Source organism: Molothrus aeneus, chromosome 24, assembly GCF_037042795.1.
Source record: "Molothrus aeneus isolate 106 chromosome 24, BPBGC_Maene_1.0, whole genome shotgun sequence".
NCBI lineage: Eukaryota > Metazoa > Chordata > Aves > Passeriformes > Icteridae > Molothrus > Molothrus aeneus.
The window spans coordinates 3171539-3194270 of NC_089669.1; the positions used below are offsets into that span (position 1 = coordinate 3171539).

Consider the following 22732-nt stretch of genomic DNA (forward strand, 5'->3'; position numbering starts at 1 on the left):
ATGGAGGAGGGGGGGAAAGAATGGGAAATAGCAAAGGAGGAGGGACAACAATTGCACTCTCTGATTGTCGCCTCCCATGGGGACAAAAAGGGCTCCTTCAGCAGCTCCTGCTCCTCCGGGCACCGCTGGAATTCTGCCCTGGAGTGAGTCTCACTTGGGCTGGTGGCCAGCGGGGAGGCACAGCTGGACTCTGGAGCCTCTGGAACAGCAGCTCCATGGAACATCTGGGGCTGGAAGGGTCCCATTGATCCCAGAGCCTCTGGAATTGCAGTTCCATGGAATATCTGGGGCTGGAAGGGCCCTGCTGACCCCAGAGCCCCTGGAATCACAGTTCCATGGAATATCTGGGGCGGAAGGGCCCTGCTGACCCCAGAGCCCCTGGAATCACAGTTCCATGGAATATCTGGGGCTGGAAGGGCCCTGCTGATTCTGGAATTGCAGTTCCATGGAATATCTGGGGCTGAAGGGCCCTGCTGACCCCAAAGCCCCTGGAATTGCAGTTCCATGGAATATCTGGGGCTGGAAGGGCCCTGCTGATTCTGGAATTGCAGTTCCATGGAATATCTGGGGCTGGAAGGGCCCTGCTGACCCCGCTGTGTGTCCCCCCCTCCCCAGGGCCGCCGTCCCCACGCGCCCGTAGAGGCTCCGCAGGACCCGGCGCAGGATGGGAGGCACCGCTGGGCTCATCCACACCTCCCTGGCCGTCGGCACCTTCCTGGGTAAGAGATTCCCGTGGGAGGGGCTGGAGGAGGCGGGAAATGCCCCGGGATCCACCGGGAACCTCCCGCCCTTGGGATGCGGCGCTGCCGGGTCCCGAATCCCCGCGTGGGTTGGGATGGGGCTGCTCCGTGTCTGTGCTACTCCCAATATCCCTCTGGGCCAGGAATGTTTGACACAATTCCCCCTTTCTAAACCCAGGTTTAGGGAGGTGCAGGAGGAGTTTCCTGCATTCATTTCCTTCATTCGTGGGGAGTGGGATTCATTCCACTCCCCGTCCCGCTTTTTCCAGGGATTCCTTGCTGGCTGTACCCTGAAAAGATACCCCTGCCCATTTCTGGAGGCCAGGGAGGATTTCTGGACCTCAGGGAGAAATTCCAGATCTCAGGGACATTTCTGGGTTTCAGGGATGATTTCCAGATCTCAAGGACCATTTCTGGATCTCAGGGAGAATTTCTGGGTCTCAGGGAGAAATTCTGCATCTTTGGGACCATTTCCAGATCTCAGGGAGAAATTCCAGATCTCAGGGACATTTTTGGATGTCAGGGACCATTCCTGGATTTTGGGGACCATTTCCAGATCTCAGGGCCCATCCCTGGATCTCAGGGAGAAGGTGGGGACCTCAAAGACCATTTCTGGAATTTGGGGATGATTTCTGGATTTGGGGGATTTTCTCCATACCTCAGGGCCCACCCCTGGATCTCAGCAAGAAGGTCCGGATCTCAAGGACCATTTCTGGATTTTGGGGATGATTTGTGGATTTTGGGGACCACTTCCGGACCCCAGGGCCCATCCCTGGCTCTCGGGGAGGCTCAGGCTGCTCCCTGCAGGTCCCTTTTCCGCAGGGAGACATTTCCTCTCCAGCTGAGCCTGGCTAATGTCCTCCAGCCAATCCATCAGCCCGGGCAGAGCCTGCTGGCCCATCCTCATAAATATCTAATTACCTTTTAATGTTCTCTGCATCCCTGAGGAGGCCCAGGCAGGGGGAGCTGCCCTGGATCCAGAGGCAATTATCCCGCTTGGAAATCGGCCTGACCCCGGAGCTGGACTTGGGGTCTCCCACCAACCACCCGAGTTCAGGCAAAACCCCCCAAAAATCACACCCTGGGAAGCCTGGGAGGGTGATTTTCACTGAGCTTTGGCTGGTGGTGCCATGGAGATCCGAGGGCAGATGGGACAGGGGGAAATGCTGGGAATACCAGGAGGGATTGGGACAAAAGGATGGAAGTGATGGATGAGGCTCAGGGAAATGTTATGGAGTGGGAAAAGAGCCAAAACCTCCAGGTCTGGAGGGAGATTTAAATATTTAAAGCTTCTGAAGTGCACAGAGACCACTCTAAAATCCCAAACTTTCCCCAGCCTTTGTTCAGTTGGGAAAACATCAGGAAAATCTGGGAACCCAGGCCCTGACCCTTTGTTCCTCAGAAAGCTGCTCGTTAAAAACAACCCAAAATAAAGCCTGGGTTCTGCGGAGAACTGATCCTTAGAAAAGCCCAAATCCAGTTGGATTCTGGGCATAAAACTCCTGAAAAACCAATTTATTGCGCAGCTTCCCCCTGTGATCCAGGAGCTCCAGGGCTGTGCTGTGGATGTCCTCAGAAAAAGGAATTCAGCTTGGAAAATGTTCCACCGAGGAAATTCATCATTTCCTGGGCTCAGCACAAAGTGCAGCCTCCTGCACACCTGGGCTTTCAGCAAATTCCTAAAAATATCCCAAAAACCACCCAAAAGGGAAACTTTGGAGTCACCTCCTTGCAGCTGCTTCTCCAAATCTTCATTTTCAGGTGTTCTGCTTTCACCTGTTTCTCATGATTTTGGTGTTAATTATTGTTTTCCCTGATACTGAAGGTTATTCCAGAGGCATGGTGGGGGTTTTTCCTGTCATTCCAGCTGGATGGAACATGGAAAATTCCCAGCAGGTCACTCCTCTCCTTTGAAATTCAGCTTAAAAAACTGAATTTTGAGCCTGTCTTCTCCCTATTTTCCAAATTCCAGAGCTCCAGGACAGATCCTGCATTGGCAACATTAAAGACTGGGAATTCTGGGGTGCAGAATGGGCCCGGATCAGTCTCAGAACTTCTGGGATTTGTCAATTCTTAATTTTAACCTTATCCCCTCCTCGTAACTGTTTAATTACTGCCTTTATCAACCCCTGGTTTATTTAATGAGTGAAATCCAAGCGTTTCACCCCCGGCACCTTGGAATTGTGGATTAAAATTCACCTGAACCCCTGGCATCGATTCCAAGTGGGAAAATCGATGCCTGGCACTGGCAGCCGTAACCTTGGCAGGGACAAAGGGACAGCAGAGGAGAGCAAGGGGACACGGGCTCCAGGTGGGATCAGAAGGGAGGATGAGCCTGATTTGGCTTGATTGGAATAAAAAAATCCCACGGGAAAGGGGCAGGGGTGGGAGTGGTACCAATAGATATTTTATTTGTTAAATAAATAGAAATTATTTACCTTATGCTCCCTAATTAACCTCAAAATTAAAGCTGCTCAGCCTGGATCCTGCCACCGCCATCTATCAGAGCACAAGTAACTCATCTATCAGCACTCAATTAATTCTTTCTCATTAATTCCCCATTAACTCATTGTCGTTTCCCCCTCAGTCAGCAGAGTTTATTCCAGCCGGGACTCCCTCAGCACTGACCCAAACGGGAGAGGATTTCCAGCTTTTCTTTTAGGAACAGAACCATCCTAGAAGGAAAACAGTGCTGGCTGGGAGGGGAAACAACCCCAAACCCGCTGCTTTTCCTTAATTCTAAAGACCCCCAGCTTGGTGCCTCTCCCTGTGTGGCTCTGGGGACCATCCCGCGAGCACTGATCCAAATGGGAGAAGATTTCCCGCTTTCCCTTTAGGAACGGAACCATCCTAGAAGGAAAACAGAACTGGCTGGGAGGGGAAATGACCCCAAACCCACTGGTTTTCCTCAATTCCAGAGAATCCAATCCCAGCTCGGTGCTTCTCCCTGTGCGGCTCCAGGAACCATCCCTTGAGCACATCCAAAGGGGAGAGGATTTCCAGCTTTCCCTTTAGGAATGGAACCATCCTAGAAGGAAAGCAGCACTGGCTGGGATGAGAAATGACCCCAAACCTGCTGGTTTTCCTTAATTCCAAAGAATCCCATCTCAGAGCCTCTCCCTGTGCGGCTCCGGGAACCATCCCACGAGCACATCCAAAGGGGAGAGGATTTCCAGCTTTCCCTTTAGGAACAGAACCATCCTAGATGGAGGGGGGAAACAACCCCAAACCTGCTGCTTTTCCTTAATTCCAAAGAACCCCAGCTTGGTGCCTCTCCCTGTGGGGACCATCCCGTGACCCCATCCTTGCAGAGCCGGGATAATTGCCTGGAGCAGGGACACGGGGAGCAGCTGCTCCCAGCCCGGAGCCAATTAGCAGAGCCCCTCTCCCATCCCTTCCCATCCCTCCCCAGCCTCCTCCCGGAGCAGCCGGAACGTGGGGCGAGCCCCGGGAGCTGCGGGTCAAGGGCTGCTCCCGCTGATCCCAGCCCGTTCCCGGCTGGAAGTGACTCTTCCATCAAACATCCCGGGAATGGCTCCATTGAGGAGCGGCCCCGCTGAGCAGGGGGGGTGAAGGAGACAGATTGGCCTTGGCACAGCGGGTTGGAGACGCTCATTAATTCAATTACAGAGCAGGGAAGGATCCCAGAGCCGGGGAAGCAGCTCGGAGCTTATCAGTGCTGGTGGCTCCTTCCCTGATAAGGGCCAGGCGTCTCCAGGGGGACAGGGACAGCGAGGACAGACGTGCTGGCAATTATCCCACCGGCTGTTCCTGCAAGAAAGAGATTTCCAGGCGGGTTCTGCCTGGCTCTGGCTCACAGTGTCCCTTCCTGGGCTCTGGGAGCTGTCCCAGCCCAGGCAGGGGTGGAACGGGATGAGCTTTTCTCACCCAAACCAGTCTGCGGTTCTGGGATTGCCCTCTGTGGGAGGGGATCTGCTGGAATTTGGAATTCTGAGACAGGAAGGCAGCTGTCACTTCCCAGTGGCACATTGTCCCCAAAGGGTGGCCCAGGCGTGGTGTGGATCAGGCAGGTGGGGCCTTTGTCCCTCTTGTTCCTCCCCATTCTCAAAACCAGAATCAATTCCGAGTCTGAACACCCCAAAAGCAGCTTCGGGCTCATCCCAGCCGTGGAAGAGAATGGCTTGCACTGGTTTGCTCTGGTTTGCACTGGTGTGTACTGATTTGCTCCAGTTTGCTCTGGGTTTCCACACCAGTAACTCACTGGCTTGAGGTGTCAGGAGCCGGTGGAGCTGCAGGGACAGAGGGGACCTGCCAGGTGTGTCCAGAGCCGTGAAGATCCCAGTTCTCCCCTCTCCTCCCTCACCCTGGAGAGGATTTCAGAAGAACGAACCAGGCAAAGTCCGTGCAGGCAGAGGAGGAACCTCAGGGACACGGGGACATTCCCAGCTCCAGCTGTGGGGTTCCAGGAGGTGCCTGCTCCTTGCTCCAGGTGTCCCCAGGGATGCTGGTCCCTCTGGAAGGCCGGGAATGCTGCGGGATGCTCGGTGGGAGCGGCAGGGTGCGTCCCCACGGCCAGGCCTGGGCTGTGCTGACAGACGGGGTGCGGTTGTCACATTGCTCCTCCTCTCCTCCTCGCGGCTGGGGACACCCTACAAAACTGAAAAGGAGGATTGTTTAGGGAAAGCCAAGCAGAGCTGAGCAGTTTTCCCCCTCTCACGCAGTTTGGTGCCAAGCCCAGGGCGGGATGAGGAGCTACGGGCCGGTGTTCGAGGAGCAGCCATCCCACACCCTCTTCCCTGAGGGCTCGGCAGAAGAAAAGGTCACCCTGGCCTGCCGAGCCCGGGCCAATCCCCCCGCCAGCTACAGGTGAGCTTAGGGCTCCCTCTGCGCCTGGAACGGGAGAGAAACATCCGGAATTCTGCCTTCTCCCCTCCGCTTCTATAGATGAGAAATTATTGACTTGGGAATGAGATTCCTTGTCCTGTGAGGAGCTGAGGGAGCTGGGGAAGGGTCTGGAGAGTCCTGAGGGGGCTGGGGAAGGGTTTGGAGAGTCCTGAGGGAACAGGGAAGGGTTTGGAGAGTCCTGAGGGAACAGGGAAGGGTTTGGAGAGTCCTGAGGGAACAGGGAAGGGTTTGGAACTGGGAAGGGTTTGGAGAGTCCTGAGGCAGCTGGGCAGGGGCTCAGCCTGGAGCAAAGGAGGCTCAGGGGGAATTTCTGGCTCTGCACAACTCCTGCCAGGAGGGGACAGCCGGGGGGATTTGGGATCTTGTCCCAGGGAACAGGGACAGGAGGAGAGGGAACGGCCTCAGGCTGGGCTGGGGAGGCTCAGGTTGGACACCAGCAGGAATTTCCTCATGGGAAGGGCTGGAAGGGGCTGCCCAGGGGGGTTTGGAGCGCCCATCCCTGGAGGTGTCACCTGGAGGTGGCACTGAGTGCTCAGGGTGGGGATCGGGCACAGCCTGGACTCGATGATCCCACAGGGATTTTCCACCCTCAACAATCCCACAATTCTGAGATGTTCCACCCATCCCAGGGCTCAGTTCAGATCCAAATCCACCTCCAGCTGGAAATCCACCCGGCCCAGCCCCATGAGCGTGGCCATGGGGATTTATCCCTGTCCCTGCTCTGTTTTTACTGGAAGGTGGAAGATGAATGGCACGGAACTAAAGCTGGAGCCGGATTCCCGCTACAGGCTGGTGGCCGGGGATCTGGTGATCAGCAACCCCGTGAAAGCCAAGGATTCCGGCTCCTACCAGTGCGTGGCATCCAATTCCAGGGGCACCGTGGTGAGCAGGGAGGCCTCGCTCCGCTTTGGCTGTAAGTTTGGCACCACCAGGTAAATTAAACACAACCCCAGTTAGGCTGGGCTTAAACAGAGCCTGCCTGGGAAAAGGCTGGAGAGAATCCCTCCAGCGCACCATCCCATGGAGAAATCTCCTGGCACTTCCGTAGAAATTTGGAGAATTTGGAGATTTGTGGAGAAAGCCAATGATATTTTTGGATCTCCCACCCAAGGAGGGGCAGAGAGAGCTCAGAGCTGTATTTGCCTGTCCAGGTTTCACTCTGCCTGTTCAGTTTTGCAGGAATTCTCAGCGGAAGAGCGGGACCCCGTGAAGATCACTGAGGGCTGGGGGGTGATGTTCACCTGCAGCCCCCCGCCCCACTACCCAGGTAAGGGGGAACACAGCAGAGCACAGGGTTCCCAGATATTCTGGGAATTTCATGGAAGGAAATTCGGGGTTAATTCAGAGTTTGTAACACAACAAAGCAGAGGCAGGACACATTGGTGTGTCTATGCAAGGGCCAATTCCAGCTGGGAATCCCATCTGAGAGGAGACAACAACCCACAACTAGGTCCATCCTACCTGAGAGGAGACAACAACCAGTGCAGTCAATTCCCTTTTCCTCCCATGGAAAGACCAATTCCAGCCTGGAATCCCACTGGGTCTATCCCACCTGGGAGGACAAACCTGTCCAGTTTACTCCTTTCCTTTTTCCCCCCAGGTTTATCCTACCGGTGGCTCCTGAATGAGTTCCCCAATTTCATCCCTGCTGATGGGAGACGTTTCATCTCCCAGACCACGGGCAACCTCTACATTGCCAAGACAGAGGCCTCGGACCTGGGCAACTACTCCTGCTTTGCCACAAGCCACATGGACTTCATCACCAAGAGCGTCTTCAGCAAGTTCTCCCGCCTCAGCCTGGCTGCAGAGGGTCAGTGCAGCTTGGATTGTCCCAAAAATGCCAATTCTTATGGGAAAAATCTGAATTAACAACCCCCCGCAAAGCATTTTGGGGACAGTGCCCAAGTCATCCTCCAACCTCTCTTAAGAGCTTCAAAAATATGGATGGGCTGGGATGGGAGGGAAGCAGCTCTCTCTCCAAGATTCCCTGTTTCCACTCCACCCAATTTCTCTATTTTTAAAGGATAATTCTGGTCTAGGGATAAGGAAATTAAATAGGAGGAAGGCCTGGATGGACATGGACTGGAACAACCCGGGACAGTGGAAAGTGTGGGTAGGACTGGATGGGCTTTAAGGACCTTCCAACCCAAACCAGTCCAGGACTCTGGGGAATCCAGAATTCTCGGGAATTGTGGAACCCTGAGATGTTATAAAAGAGATTTTTAGAGACTTCATAGCAAGAGCTGTCTGAAAAAGAAAATGAAACCTCTGTCCCCTCACCCAAACGGGTTGGGAGGTAACCTCATGGGTCCCTCTGCCCTGTGAGACCTGCCCTGGGTGGCATTTCGGTGTCACCCAGGTCCCCTGAGCGATGTTTTCCCTGTGGCAGATGCCAGGCAGTTCCCACCCAGCATCAAGGCCAAGTTCCCTGCGGACACCTACGCTCTGACCGGGCAGGTGGTGACCCTGGAGTGCTTCGCCTTTGGAAAGTGAGTGCAGCTCCGCGTGGATCAGGATTGGGATCGGGATTGGGATTGGGATGGGGATGGGGAGGGAATGGCAGAACTTCCGCATCGCCAATGGAAGACCAGAGATGGAGGGAAATGGGAAAAGGGAGGAGCTGGCCAAAGCCAAGGCCCAGTGGGACAGGACCGGGGTGGCCACACGGGGTCTGAGCTCAGCCCGGGTTCACCGGCTCGGCTTTTCCGCAGCCCCGTGCCCCGGATCAAGTGGAGGAAGCTGGATGGGCCACAGTCCTCCAAGTGGATCGGCAGTGAGCCCCTGCTGCAGATCCAGCAGGCTGGATTTGAGGATGAGGGGACGTACGAGTGTGAGGCGGAAAACGCCAAAGGGAGGGACACCCACCAGGGACGCATCATCATCCACGGTAACGCATCCAAACTCATCCCTTATCCAAGGGGACACACCCAAACTCGTCCCTTATCCAGGGGACACATCCAAACTCATCCCTTATCCAGGGGACACATCCAAACTTGTCCTTTATCCAAGGGGACACACCAAACTCGTCCCTTATCCTGGACACAACAAAATGTGTCCCTTATCCAAGAGGACACATCCAAAAATATGTTCTTCACCCAGGGAACACATTAAACTTGTGTTCTTCATCCAAAGAACATATTAAACACATGTCATTCACCCAAGGAACACATCTAAACACGTGTCCTTCACCCAGAGAACACATTTTAACTTCCCAAGGTGCCCCAGGCAATGGTCCAAGGCTTTGGGACTAAAACCACCCCCTCTAATCCTGCCCCTTAACAGCCCTAATTAAAGGTGTTGCAAAGCCCCAACCAAGACCTGCAGGGATCAGGGAAACTTTTCCTTGGTGGGCACATTTGGGCTGTGGCAAGGAGAGAGAGAGAGAGAGAGGGAGCTCTTCACAGGCTCTAAAATCATCACAGCAAACATCAGGGAACCAAGGAAGGAAGGGAGTGCTAAAAATCAAACTTGGCTCATGCTCAAGATCCTCTCCAAGCCTGAGGAGCTCCCACCAGGGGTAACACTCTGAGCTGTTGAGCAGATCTAATCAAGTTTAAAAACTTAAGCTGGTTACCTCATCCTGATTCCAGTTTTTCCTGAAGTTCGGGAATGGCCTGAAGTTGAGAGAGGGAGGATTTAGAGGAGATATCAGGAAGAAATTTTTTACTGTCAGAGGGTGAGGCCCTGGCACAGGGTGGATGGGGATGGTGGCACAGGGGCTGTGGCTTCCCCATCCCTGGAAGTGTTCCAGGCCAGGCTGGACGGGAGTGGGAGCAAGCTGGGATGGTGGAAGGTGTTCCTGCCCATGGCACTGGGGGATCTTGAAGTTCCTTTCCAACCCAAACCATTCCATGATTTGATGGTTCAGGAATGGCTGAATTTACTCTTAAGAAGAGAAACCAATTCCTCAGCCCTGGATTCTGCCCTGGTCTTGCACAGCAGGACCCGGCCATGCCTCTCACTGCACAAAAGGCCGGGGCGGTTCCCGTGGCAGATCCCGCTGTGCCAAGGACTGTGCCGGCAGCGCTGGCACAGGGACACCCTTCTGCCAGCCTGGCACCACCACCTCTCAGCTGAGCTCCTTGGCTCTGCCCTCTCTCTCTCGTCCCCTGCAGCCCAGCCCGACTGGCTGGACGTGATCTCGGACACCGAGGCCGACATCGGGTCCGACCTGCGCTGGAGCTGCGTGGCCTCGGGCAAGCCCCGGCCCACGGTGCGGTGGCTGCGGGATGGGCAGCTCCTGACGTCCCAGGTACCCCCCAGCCAGCTCTGACCCCGCTCCTCCAGCCCCAGCCCCTCCTCCTGCCTCGCTCCTGCATCCCCGCCCCGGTTCTCACCCCGCATCCCTCCTCCATGTGCCCCCATCGGGCTGCGAAGCGACGGCACCATCCCCAAATCCCCTCTCCCGGCGCTGCCATCCCAGCCATTGCTTTGTGCAGCTGCAAGGACTCACAGCCGGCCAGCAGGGAGGACAAACAGCCCCTCGTGCCTGCCCTGGTGTCACCTGCACGCTGCCGCTCAGGTGTCTCGGCAAGCAGAGCACGGCGACGCGGGGGAGTGAGCGCACAGACATAAAAACAAATCCTGCGTTTTCCCCCATGGAAAACCAGGCCACCCCAGGGAGTCTGTGACGAAACTCAACCCTGACCCAGCCGAGGACTGAGTTCCATTTTTTAATTTTTTTTGTTTTTCTCATCTAATGGGTTCATCCTCTTGTTTGCACAGAACCGCATCGAAGTGAGCGGTGGAGAGCTGAGATTTTCCAAGCTAGTCCTGGAGGACTCTGGCATGTATCAGTGTGTGGCTGAGAACAAGCATGGCACAGTTTATGCAAGTGCTGAATTAACAGTGCAAGGTAATTCCTCCTTTCCCAGAGCTCTGGGTTCCAATGGGACACTGAAAAAAATCTCTTCATAATATCCTGATTTGATCCTGACATTGTGATGTCACAGCGAGATAAGAGAGGGCAAAAACTGCTCCGCTCACCACTGAAATGGTTGCTGGTTCAACAAGACACTGTGCAAGCCTTGAAATTCTAAATCCTGTGTAAATTCTGTGTGAAAGTGGACAAAAAAATCTGTTTAGCCACAGGAAGTGGACAGGACACCCAGCAGCAGCACTACAACCTCTCTTCCACTACAAATTCCTCTTTTTTTGGAGGAAAGAGGTCCAAAAAAAACAAATTCAGCTTTGATTCCACCTGGTTTGATGGATGGTGACTGGAGCTGAACTGCTGCCAAATTTGTTCCATGTTAGTCCAAAAGTTTATCTCCTCGTGGAGATACCAAAGATAAATTAAAGTCCCTGAGCACCAACTGCTCAACATTAACACACCGAGGCCAACAGGTAAATCCTGATTCCATCTGCAATTCCAGGAGGAGTTTCAGGCAAGCTGGATGTCTGCGTTGGTCAGGATATTGAAGAGATTATCCTCGACATGTTCCAAAGCAGCTGTTGTTGTGTCTCTCAAAGACCTTGCACTTGTTAGGGTCATTCCCATCGCTCCGTCCCACTCGTGTGCCACATAATTCCTGCCTGGCAGGCATCAGGATCCACCCAGCAGCCGAGGAATTCCTCCCTTATCCCGCTCTCCAGACTCTGCCTCGCTTCTCTTACCGAGCCATCCAAACAACAAATCAATTCCCACTCGCACGGTGCTGAAATTCCCCCCAGGGCAGCGTTTCTAATCGTGCCTTAATCCTCTTTTTTATCCCTGTAGCCTTAGCTCCAGATTTTAGACTAAACCCGGTGAAGCGCCTGATCCCGGCAGCCCGCAGTGGGAAGGTCATCATCCCGTGCCAGCCACGAGCAGCACCAAAAGCCACCGTGCTCTGGACCAAAGGGACAGAACTCCTGGTCAACAGCAGCAGGTAGCAGCACAGAGTCAGCTTCCACCTAGAAAACGTAGCTAAAATATATATTTTTTTTTACCAGAAGACTGGACTCGATGATCCAAATGTGCTGCTGGCTCCCTGAATTTTGTTACTCCTCTAATTTCTTCTTTAGCAAACTCCTACACAATATTTTCTGCCTGATTTTGTCTCTGGTTTCTCCAAAATCAGTGGAAACTCCCAAATGTCCAGAGGACATCTTAACAATCCTTTGTGTGGCTCCTCCTCCTTTGCAGGGTGACGATTACAGCAGACGGGACCCTGATCCTGCAGAACATCAGCAAATCCGATGAGGGAAAATACACCTGCTTTGCTGAGAACTTCATGGGCAAAGCCAACAGCACTGGAATCCTCTCTGTCCGAGGTAGGGATGTTCATTTGGGGTCAATCAAGCAAGAAACAGCCAAGAATGAATGATGTGACGTTTCTTCTCTCCTTACACTCCCAAAAAAACAGAATAATCAGGGAATCAAAGTGATTTCAGGTGGAGCAGCAAAACTTCTGCCTGACCCAGTAACAAACAGCCCCTGAGCAAAGCGTTTCCATTTCCTAGTCCCTCCTCTTCCTCCTGTGAAGCTCCAGCTGTTGGAGCGGGATGAGGAGCTGGAAGGGATGGTTTGGATACTGGGACGGGGACATTCACTGCTCATCACCCTTCCTGCTCGCTTCCCGCAGATGCCACCAAGATCACGCTGGCACCATCGAGTGCCGACATCAACGTGGGCGAGAACCTCACCCTGCAGTGCCACGCGTCCCACGACCCCACCATGGACCTCACCTTCACCTGGTCCCTGGATGATTTCCCCATCGACTTTGACAAGTCCGAGGGGCACTACCGGCGAGCCAGCGCGGTGAGTCCAGAGGGAATTCCGGACCATCCGAAAGGGTGGAGAATTAATTCCACACTTGTTATTTGCATCTTTGTGCCCGCCAAAGCTGCTCCATCGCTTTGCCCAGAGTGGTTGTGAATTCCACATGCCTGGAAGTGTCCAAGGCCAGGTTGGACAGGGCTTGGAGCAACCTGGGATAGTGGAGGGTGTCCCTGGCCATGGCTGGGTGGAATGGGATGGGCTTTAAGATCCTTCCCAATTCAAACCATTCCATAATTCCATGAGCACTCCCCTCCTAAACTGGAGGAGAAAGGGAAAGGCCTGTGGATAAAGGCAGGCAGAGATCACCCAGTGATCACTCAATGATGGATCAATAACCACTCATTGATCACTCAATGATCAATCAATGATCACTCAATGATCAATCAGTGATCATTTAATGGTCACTCAATGATCACTCATTGATCATTCAATGGTCATTCATTGGTCACTCAACAATCACCCAATGATCACTCAATGTTCATTCAACCATCACTAAATGATTGCTCAGTGATTGCCCAGTGGTCACTCAATGGTCACTCACTGACCACTCACTGACCACTCATGGATCACTCTTTGATCACCATCCCAAGCCAAACAGACCCAGCACAGGCTCGGCCTTGGCCAGCACTGGATCCATCCTGGATCCATCCAGCTCCACACCCCCGGGGGAATCCTTTCCCATCTCCCTCCTCTTCACCTCCACCACCACCTACCCATACTGGATTCTGTCCCGTGACCCGTCACCTTCTGGTGCTGTCCCCACCGTGTTGTCCCACTGCCCTGCAGAAGGAGGCCATTGGGGACCTCAGCATCTCCAACGCGCAGCTGCGGCACTCGGGGCGTTACACCTGCACGGCCCAGACTGTGGTGGACAGCGCGTCCGAGTCAGCCACGCTCACCGTCAGAGGTAATTCCCTGTGGGAACGTTCCCTGCTCACGGCAAACCCAGAGCAATGACATGGCCCGTGCCATCAGCTGCTCTGTAACCACCTCACACCCAATAATTCCATGATACGGCCCAGTGGGTTTTATTTTCACCTAAAATTTGGGGTTGATCATCTTGGAGGTCTTTTCCAACTTTTCCAACCAGGCTGAGGAGCTTTTCCAGAGGCTAAAGCTGGTGGTGAAGCTTCCCAGCTTCCAGAAAAGAAAGGCCCAGTGTGAATTTAGGCTTTGCACAATGCAGAGAGTGACAAACCTCCAGACCTTCCATGTCAGCGACACATTTCCCATCCCTCCAGGACCTCCAGGCCCACCTGGAGGGGTGGTGGTGAGGGACATTGGAGACACCAGCGTCCAGCTGAGCTGGAGCCGTGGCTTCGACAACCACAGCCCCATCGCCAGGTACCTCATTGAGGCCCGGACCCTCCTGTCCAACCAATGGAAGCAGATGCGCACCAGTGAGTGTCCCCACGGTGGCACCTGTGACACACCGAGGCCACCGGCCACCGGCCAGTCCTGGCTCTGTGTTGCTCCTCGCTCTATTCCTTCCCCTCTGGTGCTATTGGATTTTACAGATCCCATAAACATCGAGGGCAACGCGGAGACGGCGCAGGTGGTGAACCTCATCCCGTGGATGGATTACGAGTTCCGGGTCCTGGCCAGCAACATCCTGGGAATTGGGGAGCCCAGTCTGCCCTCCAGCAAAATCCGCACCAAGGAAGCAGGTGGGTGTGGAGACAAGCCCAGGTCCCTGTCCTTGCCCAGGATGGTCCCAAGGGATGAATCATCTCCTGGAGAGCCCCCAGAGCTGAGGCCACCACAGGATTTTCCATCTTTTTGCCCATTTCTGTGTCAAAGTTGAGCAGGGTTAGAGCTGCACTTGCCAGCACTGCATCCAGCTGGGAATGTTCGTTCCATGTCCAGCTGCTTGGACAGAAAGGACGGGAGAACAGCAGGAGAACCTCACCCAATCCATCAAATGCAAACCAGCTTCTTCCTAATAAACCTCCCCTCCACATCCCCGCTTTTGAGCTCCATCCTTGTCCCCTCCGACACCAAATCCTTGTCCCTAAATCCCCTGGTCAGGCACAAGCTGGAATTCCACAGAGCCCAGTCCTTTCCTGGGAGCTGTCCCATCCGGTGTCACTGGTGTCACACCTTGTTTGTGTTCCTCTCCATCACTCCCACCTCCTTAACCCAAATTCTGCTTTTTTTGGGGGCCTCACAGCACCGACAGTGGCACCGTCCGGGCTCGGCGGCGGCGGAGGGGCTCCCAACGAGCTCATCATCACCTGGACGGTGAGCTGGGAACAGGGAAAGCACCAAGGTGGGAACACGTGGCGTTTCTGGGGGGGGAAATCAGCGCCCCCATCCCAGTTTGTACAAGGGGGTTGAGCCAAGGGCTGGTTTGGACGGACCAAGCAACATTTCCTTTGGGAAATCAGTGCCACCATCCCAGTTTGGACACGGGGATGGTTTGGATGCACCAAGGGCTGGTTTGGATGGACCAAGCGCACATTTCCTTCAGGAAATCAGTGCCACTATCCCAGTTTGCATGAGCCAAATCCCATTTTGGACGGACCAAGGCTCTGTCTCTTTTCCCAGCCGACGCTGCGGGACTACCAGAACGGGGACGGCTTTGGGTACATCGTGTCCTTCCGGAGGAAGGGCAGCCAGGCCTGGCTGAGGGCGCGGGTGCCGCACGCGGAGTCGCTGCACTTCGTGTACCGCAACGAGAGCATCGCGCCCTACACCCCCTTCGAGGTGAAGATCAGGGCCTACAACAGGAAAGGGGAGGGCCCCGAGAGCCTCACGGCCATCGTGTACTCGGCAGAGGAAGGTAAAGAGCAGCAGGAGAGCTGGGAGTGTTCACCTGGAGAGGAAAAGGCTCCAGGGAGAGCTCAGAGCCTCTCCCAGTGTCTGAGGGGGCTCCAGGAGAGCTGGGGAGGGATTTGGGACAGGGGATGGAGGGACAGAAGACAGGGAATGGCTCAGGGATGGAAGGGATTTGGGATGGAATTGTTCCCTGTGAGGGTGGGGAGCTCCCTCAGAGGATGAATTCCCAGAGAAGCTGTGGCTGCCCCTGGATCCCTGTGAGTGTTCAGAGTCAGGCTGGGTGGGGCTTGGAGCAGCCTGGCACAGTGAAAGGTGTCCCCACCATGGCAGGGGTGGCACTGGATGAGCCTTAAGGTCCCTTCCACCCAAACCATTCCACGACTGCACTGACTCGGAATTCCCAGTTTTGTCCAACCCACCGCCTTTCCCCTGCAGATCTGTGTCCATCCAGGAGCTCAGACATTCCTTTGGCTCCTCTACTCCTCCAAACCCCCAGAGTGAGGATTCCCTAAGCCCAGCCCCGGCTGCCCCACAGCCTCGGGGCAGACACGGATCCCAGAGCTCACAGCTGTGTCCCTGCTTGTCCCCCTAAATCCCTAAATCCCTTCCCCTCACTCTGTAACACAACACCAGCTGTCTGCCAGGGGATGACGCTGCGGGAAAACCTCTTGTTCCCGATGGGCCCGAAGTCAGGAAAAGGATTTTATTCCTGTCTTTCAGAACCCAAAGCGGCTCCTTACAGGGTCATTGCCAAGTCTGTCCTGTCCTCGGAGATGGATGTGTCCTGGGAGCCCGTGGAGCAGGGAGAAATGACTGGAGTGCTTCTGGGATACGAGGTAGGAGATTCCAGTGGGAACGGGACACCCTGAGAGCCCAGCAAGGAAAATTCCCCCGGGTTATGTGAGGTGAAAGGATACAGCATTTTGATTCCAGAGGTGGGGGATAATTCTCACACCACATGGTTCTAATGGGGCTGGCACTGCTCTCTCAGGAAAGATTAAAGGGAATCATCCAGTTTTTCCTGCCTGCCTTTCCTGGGAGGCCGTGGCCTCATTCCTGGGCGCACACAAAGCAAAACACACAGAAACAAACACCCAAAGGCCCTTCAGGGTGGGCTGACTCGGGATCTGCAGATCTCTCCTTCCTAAACCCATCCTGTCCTTTTCCAGATCCGGTACTGGAAGGACGGGGACAAGGAGGAGGCGGCTGACAGAGTGAGGACAGCGGGGCTGGTGACATCGGCCCATGTCACCGGCCTGAACCCCAACACCGACTACCACGTGTCAGTGCGAGCCTACAACCGGGCAGGGACCGGCCCCCCGAGCCCCGCCACCAACGTCACCACCACGAGACCTCGTGAGTGAGCCCTGACCCCTCTGCTTCCCATAGGATCCCCCAAGATCACCCAGACTTTGATCTCGGCGCTCTTGTTTGATGTCCCCTGAACGCCCCAGGGATGGCTGGGACCAGCACAGCCTTCTCCTCCCTCCCTGATTTACCCAATCCCTGTCTGGTTTTGCATCCCTCAGCACCAAAAAGGCCACCTGGGAACATCTCCTGGACTTTTTCCGGCTCCACAGTCAGCATCAAGTGGGACCCCGTGGTGGCCAAGGCAGACGAGTCGGCGGTGACGGGGTACAAGGTGAGGCCAGTGAGGCTGGGCTGCTCCTGGAGGTGATCCAAGGAAATCACAGGGAACAGGAGCTCAGCATTCCCTCTCCCCACAGATGCTCTACAGGCAGGATTCCCACTCGGCCCCCACCCTGTACCTGGCCAGCAAGAGCCACATCGACATCCCCATCCCTGAGGATTTCACTCACGCCTTCGTCCAGATCCGGGTGACCGGGCCCGGCGGGGACGGGACCCCGGCAGAAGTTCACATCCTCAGGAACAGCGGTACCTGTGCTCCTCTGGCCACACCCACCCCGCTGACCACACCCCTTCAACTGACCACACCCATCCATGTGCCCCTCCAGCCACACCCACTTCAGTGACCACACCCATTCCACTGACCACACCCATTCCACTGACCACACCCATCCATGTGCCCCTCCAGCCAACATCTGCCCCCTGACCACACCCACACCATCGGCCACACCCATTCCACTGACCACACCCACCAATGTGTGCCTCTGACCACACCCATCCATGTGCTCCCTGACCACACCCACTCCCCGGCCACACCCACACCCTGTGCTCCCTGACCACACCCTCTCCATGCCCAAATTCCCCTTTCCGAGGTTCTCCAAGGCCCCGGAGCTCACAGGGCGCCTCCTGTCCTTCCCTTCCCAGCAGGAAGGACTCAGTCACAACCCCTTCCATCCTGGCCACGGCACGATCCCAATAAATTGTGGTTTAAAACCCCATTCCACCTTCCAGGGCCATGGGAGAACATCCTCCCGCAGGGTTTTAGGTTCAGACTCTGGAATTGGTCCTTTCTGGAATTGTTTTTTCCTGGAACCAGCCTTTGGTTCCCTTGTGCTGTTCACTCATAGGAATTCCTGACTCTTCTCCTTCTCCCCACTCATCTTCCCAAACCCATTCCAGCCTGACCCAGCTTTAGGATCCGCAGCCTCCAGACCCCACAACCCACAACTTCCCAAGAGTTACGACTTAAAAACCATTTAAGTTTTCCACCAAGAGTGAAACCCCATTTCTGTGGGGCCACAGCTCCAACAAAGTCCCTAAATTCCAGGGGCGAATTCCCAGCGCCAACCCCCAAATTCCTGCTCCCAGCACTCCCAGGAGTTTCATCAGCACCAAACACACAAAAAACCCCACAAAACCTCCCTCAACTCCCTATTCCCTGCTTTTTTCCAGGGACGAGCATGATGGTGGAGGACTCGGGGATGAGGCCAGCGCCGCACGTCGTGGTTGTCACCACCAACTCCCTGCTGATGGTGGCCCTGATCAGCTCCCTGGAGCTCTGACCTCGGCTCCTCCCCATCCCATGGGAACCACGCAAATCCCACGGGAACAACACCAAATCCCATGGGAACAACACCAATTCCCATGGGAACAACACCAAATCCCATGGGAACAACACCAATCCCACTTCAGGGCAGCACCGCAGGGAGAGAGAGGATTGGACCACGTGGTTGGAAGGGAGGAAGAAATTAAAAACAGCTTTGGTTTTTTTGTTTTTGGTTTGGAGGAACAAAAGCTTTCATACAAGACATGGGTCTTTAACTGATTAAATGTTTTTTAAGGAAAACGAAGAAAATGAGGAATTCTCCGGGAATTCTGCAGCCAGCTGCCCCCGCCCTCACTGTATCCATAGGTTTTCTGCCTTATCGAAGCCATGTATGAGATAACCAGACTGCTAAATTTGACTTTTTTTTTTAACTCTGTACAGTGAATTCCGTGGGGGGACGGGGACTGAGGAGTTCAGGGACCAGCATGTTCCACACCCATCCCACCACAGCCAGCTCGGAGCCTTTGTGGGACAGGATTGATCCTTTTTCCCCACAAAAAAGAGCCAAACCCTGCAGGAACCAGCCCGAGGAGACAAACCCACGGGAGGGTCGAGCTCAACCCCAGCCTGAAAAGCTTTTTTTACTACTCTGGTGATCACTTGCAGCCCCAACCTGGTGCTTTTCTCAGCTGTGAGGTGCAAATTCCGTGTTTTCCCATATCCCACGTGCTTTTGGGGTGGATTTGTCACCTTGTTTGCCTCTTTGGGAGAAGGGGATCCTTTCCCAGAATCCTTAATTTGGGCAGCTCTGCCTAAAAACAGAGGTGTCAATAAATCCGATTTCAGAGGGGCTTAAAGAAGGAATTTTTTAAAAATGACAAAATTAAAACAGGAATGGGAGACTCGAGGAAGCCACTGCTGGGACAAGAAGGAAAATTTGGACTCGGATTCATCTCCCTGCACTGAGAATTCACCCAGCCAAAATTCCAGGCTCGCATTGGGACTGCAAAGCTGAGATCCAGCCAGGAAGAGGCTCTGGATTCCAGCTCCGACGGCCGCCGGACATCCCAAGGAAGCTCTGGGATGCTGAGGAGCCCCCTCCGCTCCAGAGGCTGGGAAAAGCAGGAATGCTGAGCTGAGCACCCACAGGACTGGCTGGGAATCCATGTTGCCTGTTGAAATCTCTGTCTCCCAGTAAAGCAGTTGACCAAAGTTAACGAGAATTGGTTGGTGTTGCTGCTGGTTCCATCCCAAGGGGGGTTTAGGGATTTTCCCTGGCTGTGATTCCTCAATCCCAGAGAAAACCGTGCCAGCCTGGGCAATCCCGACCCTGGAATTTCCTGTCTGGGCCCTGATGTGCAGTTTTCCCTTCAAATGCCAATTCCTCGCCCTTTTTAGCCCAGGTGGTGGCAGGGAAATCCCTCTCCAGACAGGGCAGCTCAGGCTTTGTTAAGCCCCGTTTTGGGCAGTCCCTTCTGGCATTCCATTAATCCAGGGTTGGGAGAGCCACGGGGAGGGATCTGCACCTGCAAATCCGGCATTTGGACCTCGGGAAATGACAAAAATCTACACTTCTGGCTTGGAATCTTTCTTAAAAGCTCTCAGATCTTCCTAAAATACAGCTCAGGGGTTAAAGGTGCGCAGAGCCAGGGAGAGAATCCGGGGGATTTGGAGGGAGGATGGAGAGAGGGAAGGATGGAGTGAAGGATGGGAAGGATGGAGAGAGGGAAGGATGAAGGAAGGATGGAGAGAGGGAAGTTTGAAGGATGGAGAGAGGGAAGGAGCCCTGGCCAGCTCCAGCCTCTGGTGATCCCAAAGGTCCCAGAGCTCAGAGCAGAGAGACATTTTTTCCTTAATTTCTGCCCTTTGTGATGGGAATTCATTGGCAGTGATTAAGAAAAGATGATTTTGCAGGGAGAGAGGGGAAAAAGGAGGGATGGGGATGCTCTTCCAAGGGTTTTTACTTCCCTACTTGCATTGAGATCCATCCTCTGCTATTCCCTTTTCCTGCCTTCTCCCTTTCTTTCCCTATTATGATAAACATCCCCCAATCCTTAATATCCCTTCAAAAATCAAAGAACACCCCCTTAAAAAAATCCCATTAAAGGCCCTTCGTGACAGCTGGACCCCAGTGGCCATCCCAGCCGTCGGTCTCCAAATAAAAACTCCAATTATGGATTCATTTTCCCGGCTCTGAGCATCTGGCTCCCCTCAGAAATTACAAAACCCCGCAATCCAAAGATGAAGGAGATTTTTGGCTCCCGCTCTGACTCCCCCAGCAGAGCTGGAGCTTTCATCCCGCTGGATTTGGGAATCCCAGCTGGGCCCAAGACATTGAAATTTCCATGACAAAGAGCAGAGAGGCTCCTGCAGATGGGGCAGCTCTGGACCATTAACTCCCAGCCCGCTGTGATGGGTCATTCCCGATTTTTCCATGTTCAGGAGGTGAAAAAAACCCTCTGGGAATCAGCTCTGGGAAGTGCCTGGTTTGGTTTTCATTCAAATAAATAAAATTATTTCCCTCCATCCCCATGTTTTTCGGTATCAAAGCATTTTTGTGTCATTCTGGTAAAAGGAAAAAACGTGGACGACCCCCTGAATCCCATCCTGAATTCCCAATCCAGGCTCCAAAGTGGCCAAAACTATTAATTTATAAACTGTGTCTTTTGCAAATAAATTCTAAATATCCCATTAAATACTTATGGGATCCATGGAACGTCCTGAGTTGGAAGGGGAGTATCACCAAAATCCAACTGTGGACGACCCAAAGAATCCCATTCTGATTTCTTAATCCAGGCTCCAAAGTAGCCAAAAATATTCAGTAATAAGCTGTGTCTGTTGCACATTAATTCTAAATATGCCATTAAATGGTTATGGGATCCATAGAATGTCCTGAGTTGGAGGGATCACCAAAATCCAACGGTGGATTTTGGAAAGGGAGGATCACCAAAATCCAACTGTGGATGACCCAAAGAATCACATTCTGAATTCCTGAATTCTTAATCCAGGCTCCAAAGTAGCCAAAAATATTCAATAATATTGATCAATCCATGGAACGTCCTGAGTTGGAAGGGGAGGATCCAACAACAGACGATCCCAATATTCCCACCCTGAATTCCTGATCCTAACAAAGAGCCAAGGACAGGGAATTGCGTCAATCTCCGTTCATTTCTCGTGCTGCTCTTCTCCCGCAAATCCTGCTCAGGCAGCAGAGCCCGAGGCTGAACACGATCCCCACGATCACCCCACTCCCAATTCCCAGCACGACCTCGTAGAACCACTGCTTCTCCCAAAAACTCTTCCTGTGCTCCGGGGGGCCCGTGGCGTTTGCCGGCACCTCCTCCCCGTTGGCCACCAGCTGCTGCTCCCAAGTCAGGGATTTCTGGAAGTCCAGATCCACCAGGTCGCTGGGGATCACCCTGAGGCCGAAGTAGATCCTCTTGACGAGCTGGAAGGAGCTCAGCACCTGCACGTCGCAGCGGTAGGTCCCGGAATGCGACTCCAGCGCCGGCGAGAAGCTCAGGGAACGGCTGGGGTTGCGGAAGGGGTGGAACAGGAGGTCGTTGGTGGTGATGAGCCCCTGGGCGAACTTCCAGGTGTAGCCAAAGTTCGGTCCCTCCAGGCTGGCGGCGTCCGGGGAGAGGCAGGTGAGCTGGAGGGGCTTCCCCTCGGGAACGCTGAGGTGCTGGAGGCCGCAGATCCAATCGCCGAGGCAGCGCGAGCGCACCAGGGAGCAGTTGCGGTGCTCCCCGGCCGGGCTGACCTCGCACAGCTGCTCCTGCTTCACGCCCAGCCCGCAGGTGACGCTGCAGGGCGTGGAGTTCACCACCACCATGGCCTTCAGCCCCAGCGGGATGGACTCCGTGCCCAGCGGGAGATTCAGGTCCAATCCTGGTTCTGAGGGAGGCTCCGATCCCGATCTCGCTTCCGAGGGAAGCTCAGATCCTGATGGAGGCTCTGAGCCTGGTTCTGAGGGAAGCTCCGAGCCTGATCTCACTTCTGAGGGAAGCTCAGACCTCGGTTCCGAGGGAAGATCTGATCCCAATCCCGGTTCCGAGGACAGTTCCGAGCCTGGTTCCAAGGGAAGCTCCGATCTCAATCCTGAGGAGAGTTCTGAGCCTGCTTCCAAGGGAAGCTCAGATCTCAATCCTGAGGGAAGCTCCAATCCCAATCCCAAGGGAAGCTCCGATCCCGATGCCGTGGGAAGCTCTGATCCCACTCCCGAGGGAAGCTCTGATCCCGATGCCGTGGGAAGCTCTGATCCCACTCCCGAGGGAAGCTCTGATCCTGATCCCGAGGGAAGCTCTGATCCCGATCCCAAGGGAAGCTCTGAGCCCAGTTCCAAGGGAAGCTCAGATCCTACTCCCGAGGGAAGCTCAGATCCTACTCCTGAGGGAAGCTCTGATCCCGATCCCGAGGGAAGCTGTGATCCCGATCCCGAGGGAAGCTCCGAGTACAGTCTCAAGGGAAGCTCTGATCCCGATCCCGATCCCAAGGGAAGCTCCATGCCCATTTCCAAGGGAATCTCCATTCCCGGTTCCAAGGGAAGCTCCATTCCCGGTTCCAAGGGAAGCGCCGCTGGAATGCACAGGGCACACAGCAGGATCACCACGATGGGGCTCTGCTCCATCTTCCAGGTGTTTCTGTGTCTGGGTTCAGCACTCCGAACCC

At 54.5% G+C, this 22732-nt stretch overlaps 2 protein-coding genes across 2 annotated transcripts in view; one reads left to right on the forward strand and one right to left on the reverse strand.

Annotated features, from left to right (window-relative positions):
- Positions 1–20587, forward strand: part of CNTN2 (contactin 2) — a 28991-nt gene extending 8404 nt beyond the window's left edge. Inside the window, exons 2-23 of the mRNA XM_066565065.1 lie at positions 616–719; positions 5423–5567; positions 6344–6519; positions 6778–6873; positions 7207–7416; positions 7996–8095; positions 8318–8493; positions 9722–9858; positions 10332–10461; positions 11326–11476; positions 11734–11861; positions 12173–12348; positions 13156–13276; positions 13611–13769; positions 13887–14036; positions 14540–14610; positions 14917–15151; positions 15868–15983; positions 16317–16503; positions 16677–16789; positions 16875–17043; positions 17968–20587. Coding sequence (XP_066421162.1) covers positions 665–719; positions 5423–5567; positions 6344–6519; positions 6778–6873; positions 7207–7416; positions 7996–8095; positions 8318–8493; positions 9722–9858; positions 10332–10461; positions 11326–11476; positions 11734–11861; positions 12173–12348; positions 13156–13276; positions 13611–13769; positions 13887–14036; positions 14540–14610; positions 14917–15151; positions 15868–15983; positions 16317–16503; positions 16677–16789; positions 16875–17043; positions 17968–18077 — 3111 coding nt within the window. The 5' untranslated portion in view covers positions 616–664 and the 3' untranslated portion in view covers positions 18078–20587. The remainder of the gene's footprint in view (positions 1–615; positions 720–5422; positions 5568–6343; positions 6520–6777; positions 6874–7206; positions 7417–7995; positions 8096–8317; positions 8494–9721; positions 9859–10331; positions 10462–11325; positions 11477–11733; positions 11862–12172; positions 12349–13155; positions 13277–13610; positions 13770–13886; positions 14037–14539; positions 14611–14916; positions 15152–15867; positions 15984–16316; positions 16504–16676; positions 16790–16874; positions 17044–17967) is intronic.
- Positions 20588–21215: 628 nt separating this feature from the next.
- On the reverse strand, positions 21216–22691 carry TMEM81 (transmembrane protein 81). Its single transcript, XM_066565402.1, has 2 exons — positions 22622–22691; positions 21216–21973 (listed from the first exon to the last, which is right to left on the reverse strand). Exons 1-2 carry the CDS (start codon positions 22689–22691, stop codon positions 21216–21218), a joined length of 828 nt encoding a protein of 275 aa, XP_066421499.1.
- Positions 22692–22732: the final 41 nt, after the last annotated feature.

Excerpts from the sequence above, each read along its gene's own strand:
- TMEM81 (XM_066565402.1), bottom strand. The coding sequence starts at position 22,691 with ATGGAGCAGAGCCCCATCGTGGTGATCCTGCTGTGTGCCCTGTGCATT. Across the intron at positions 21,974-22,621 it reads AGCGGCGCTTCCCTTGGAAC|CGGAGCCTCCCTCAGAACCA; the intron begins CGGGAATGGAGC and ends CGAGATCGGGAT.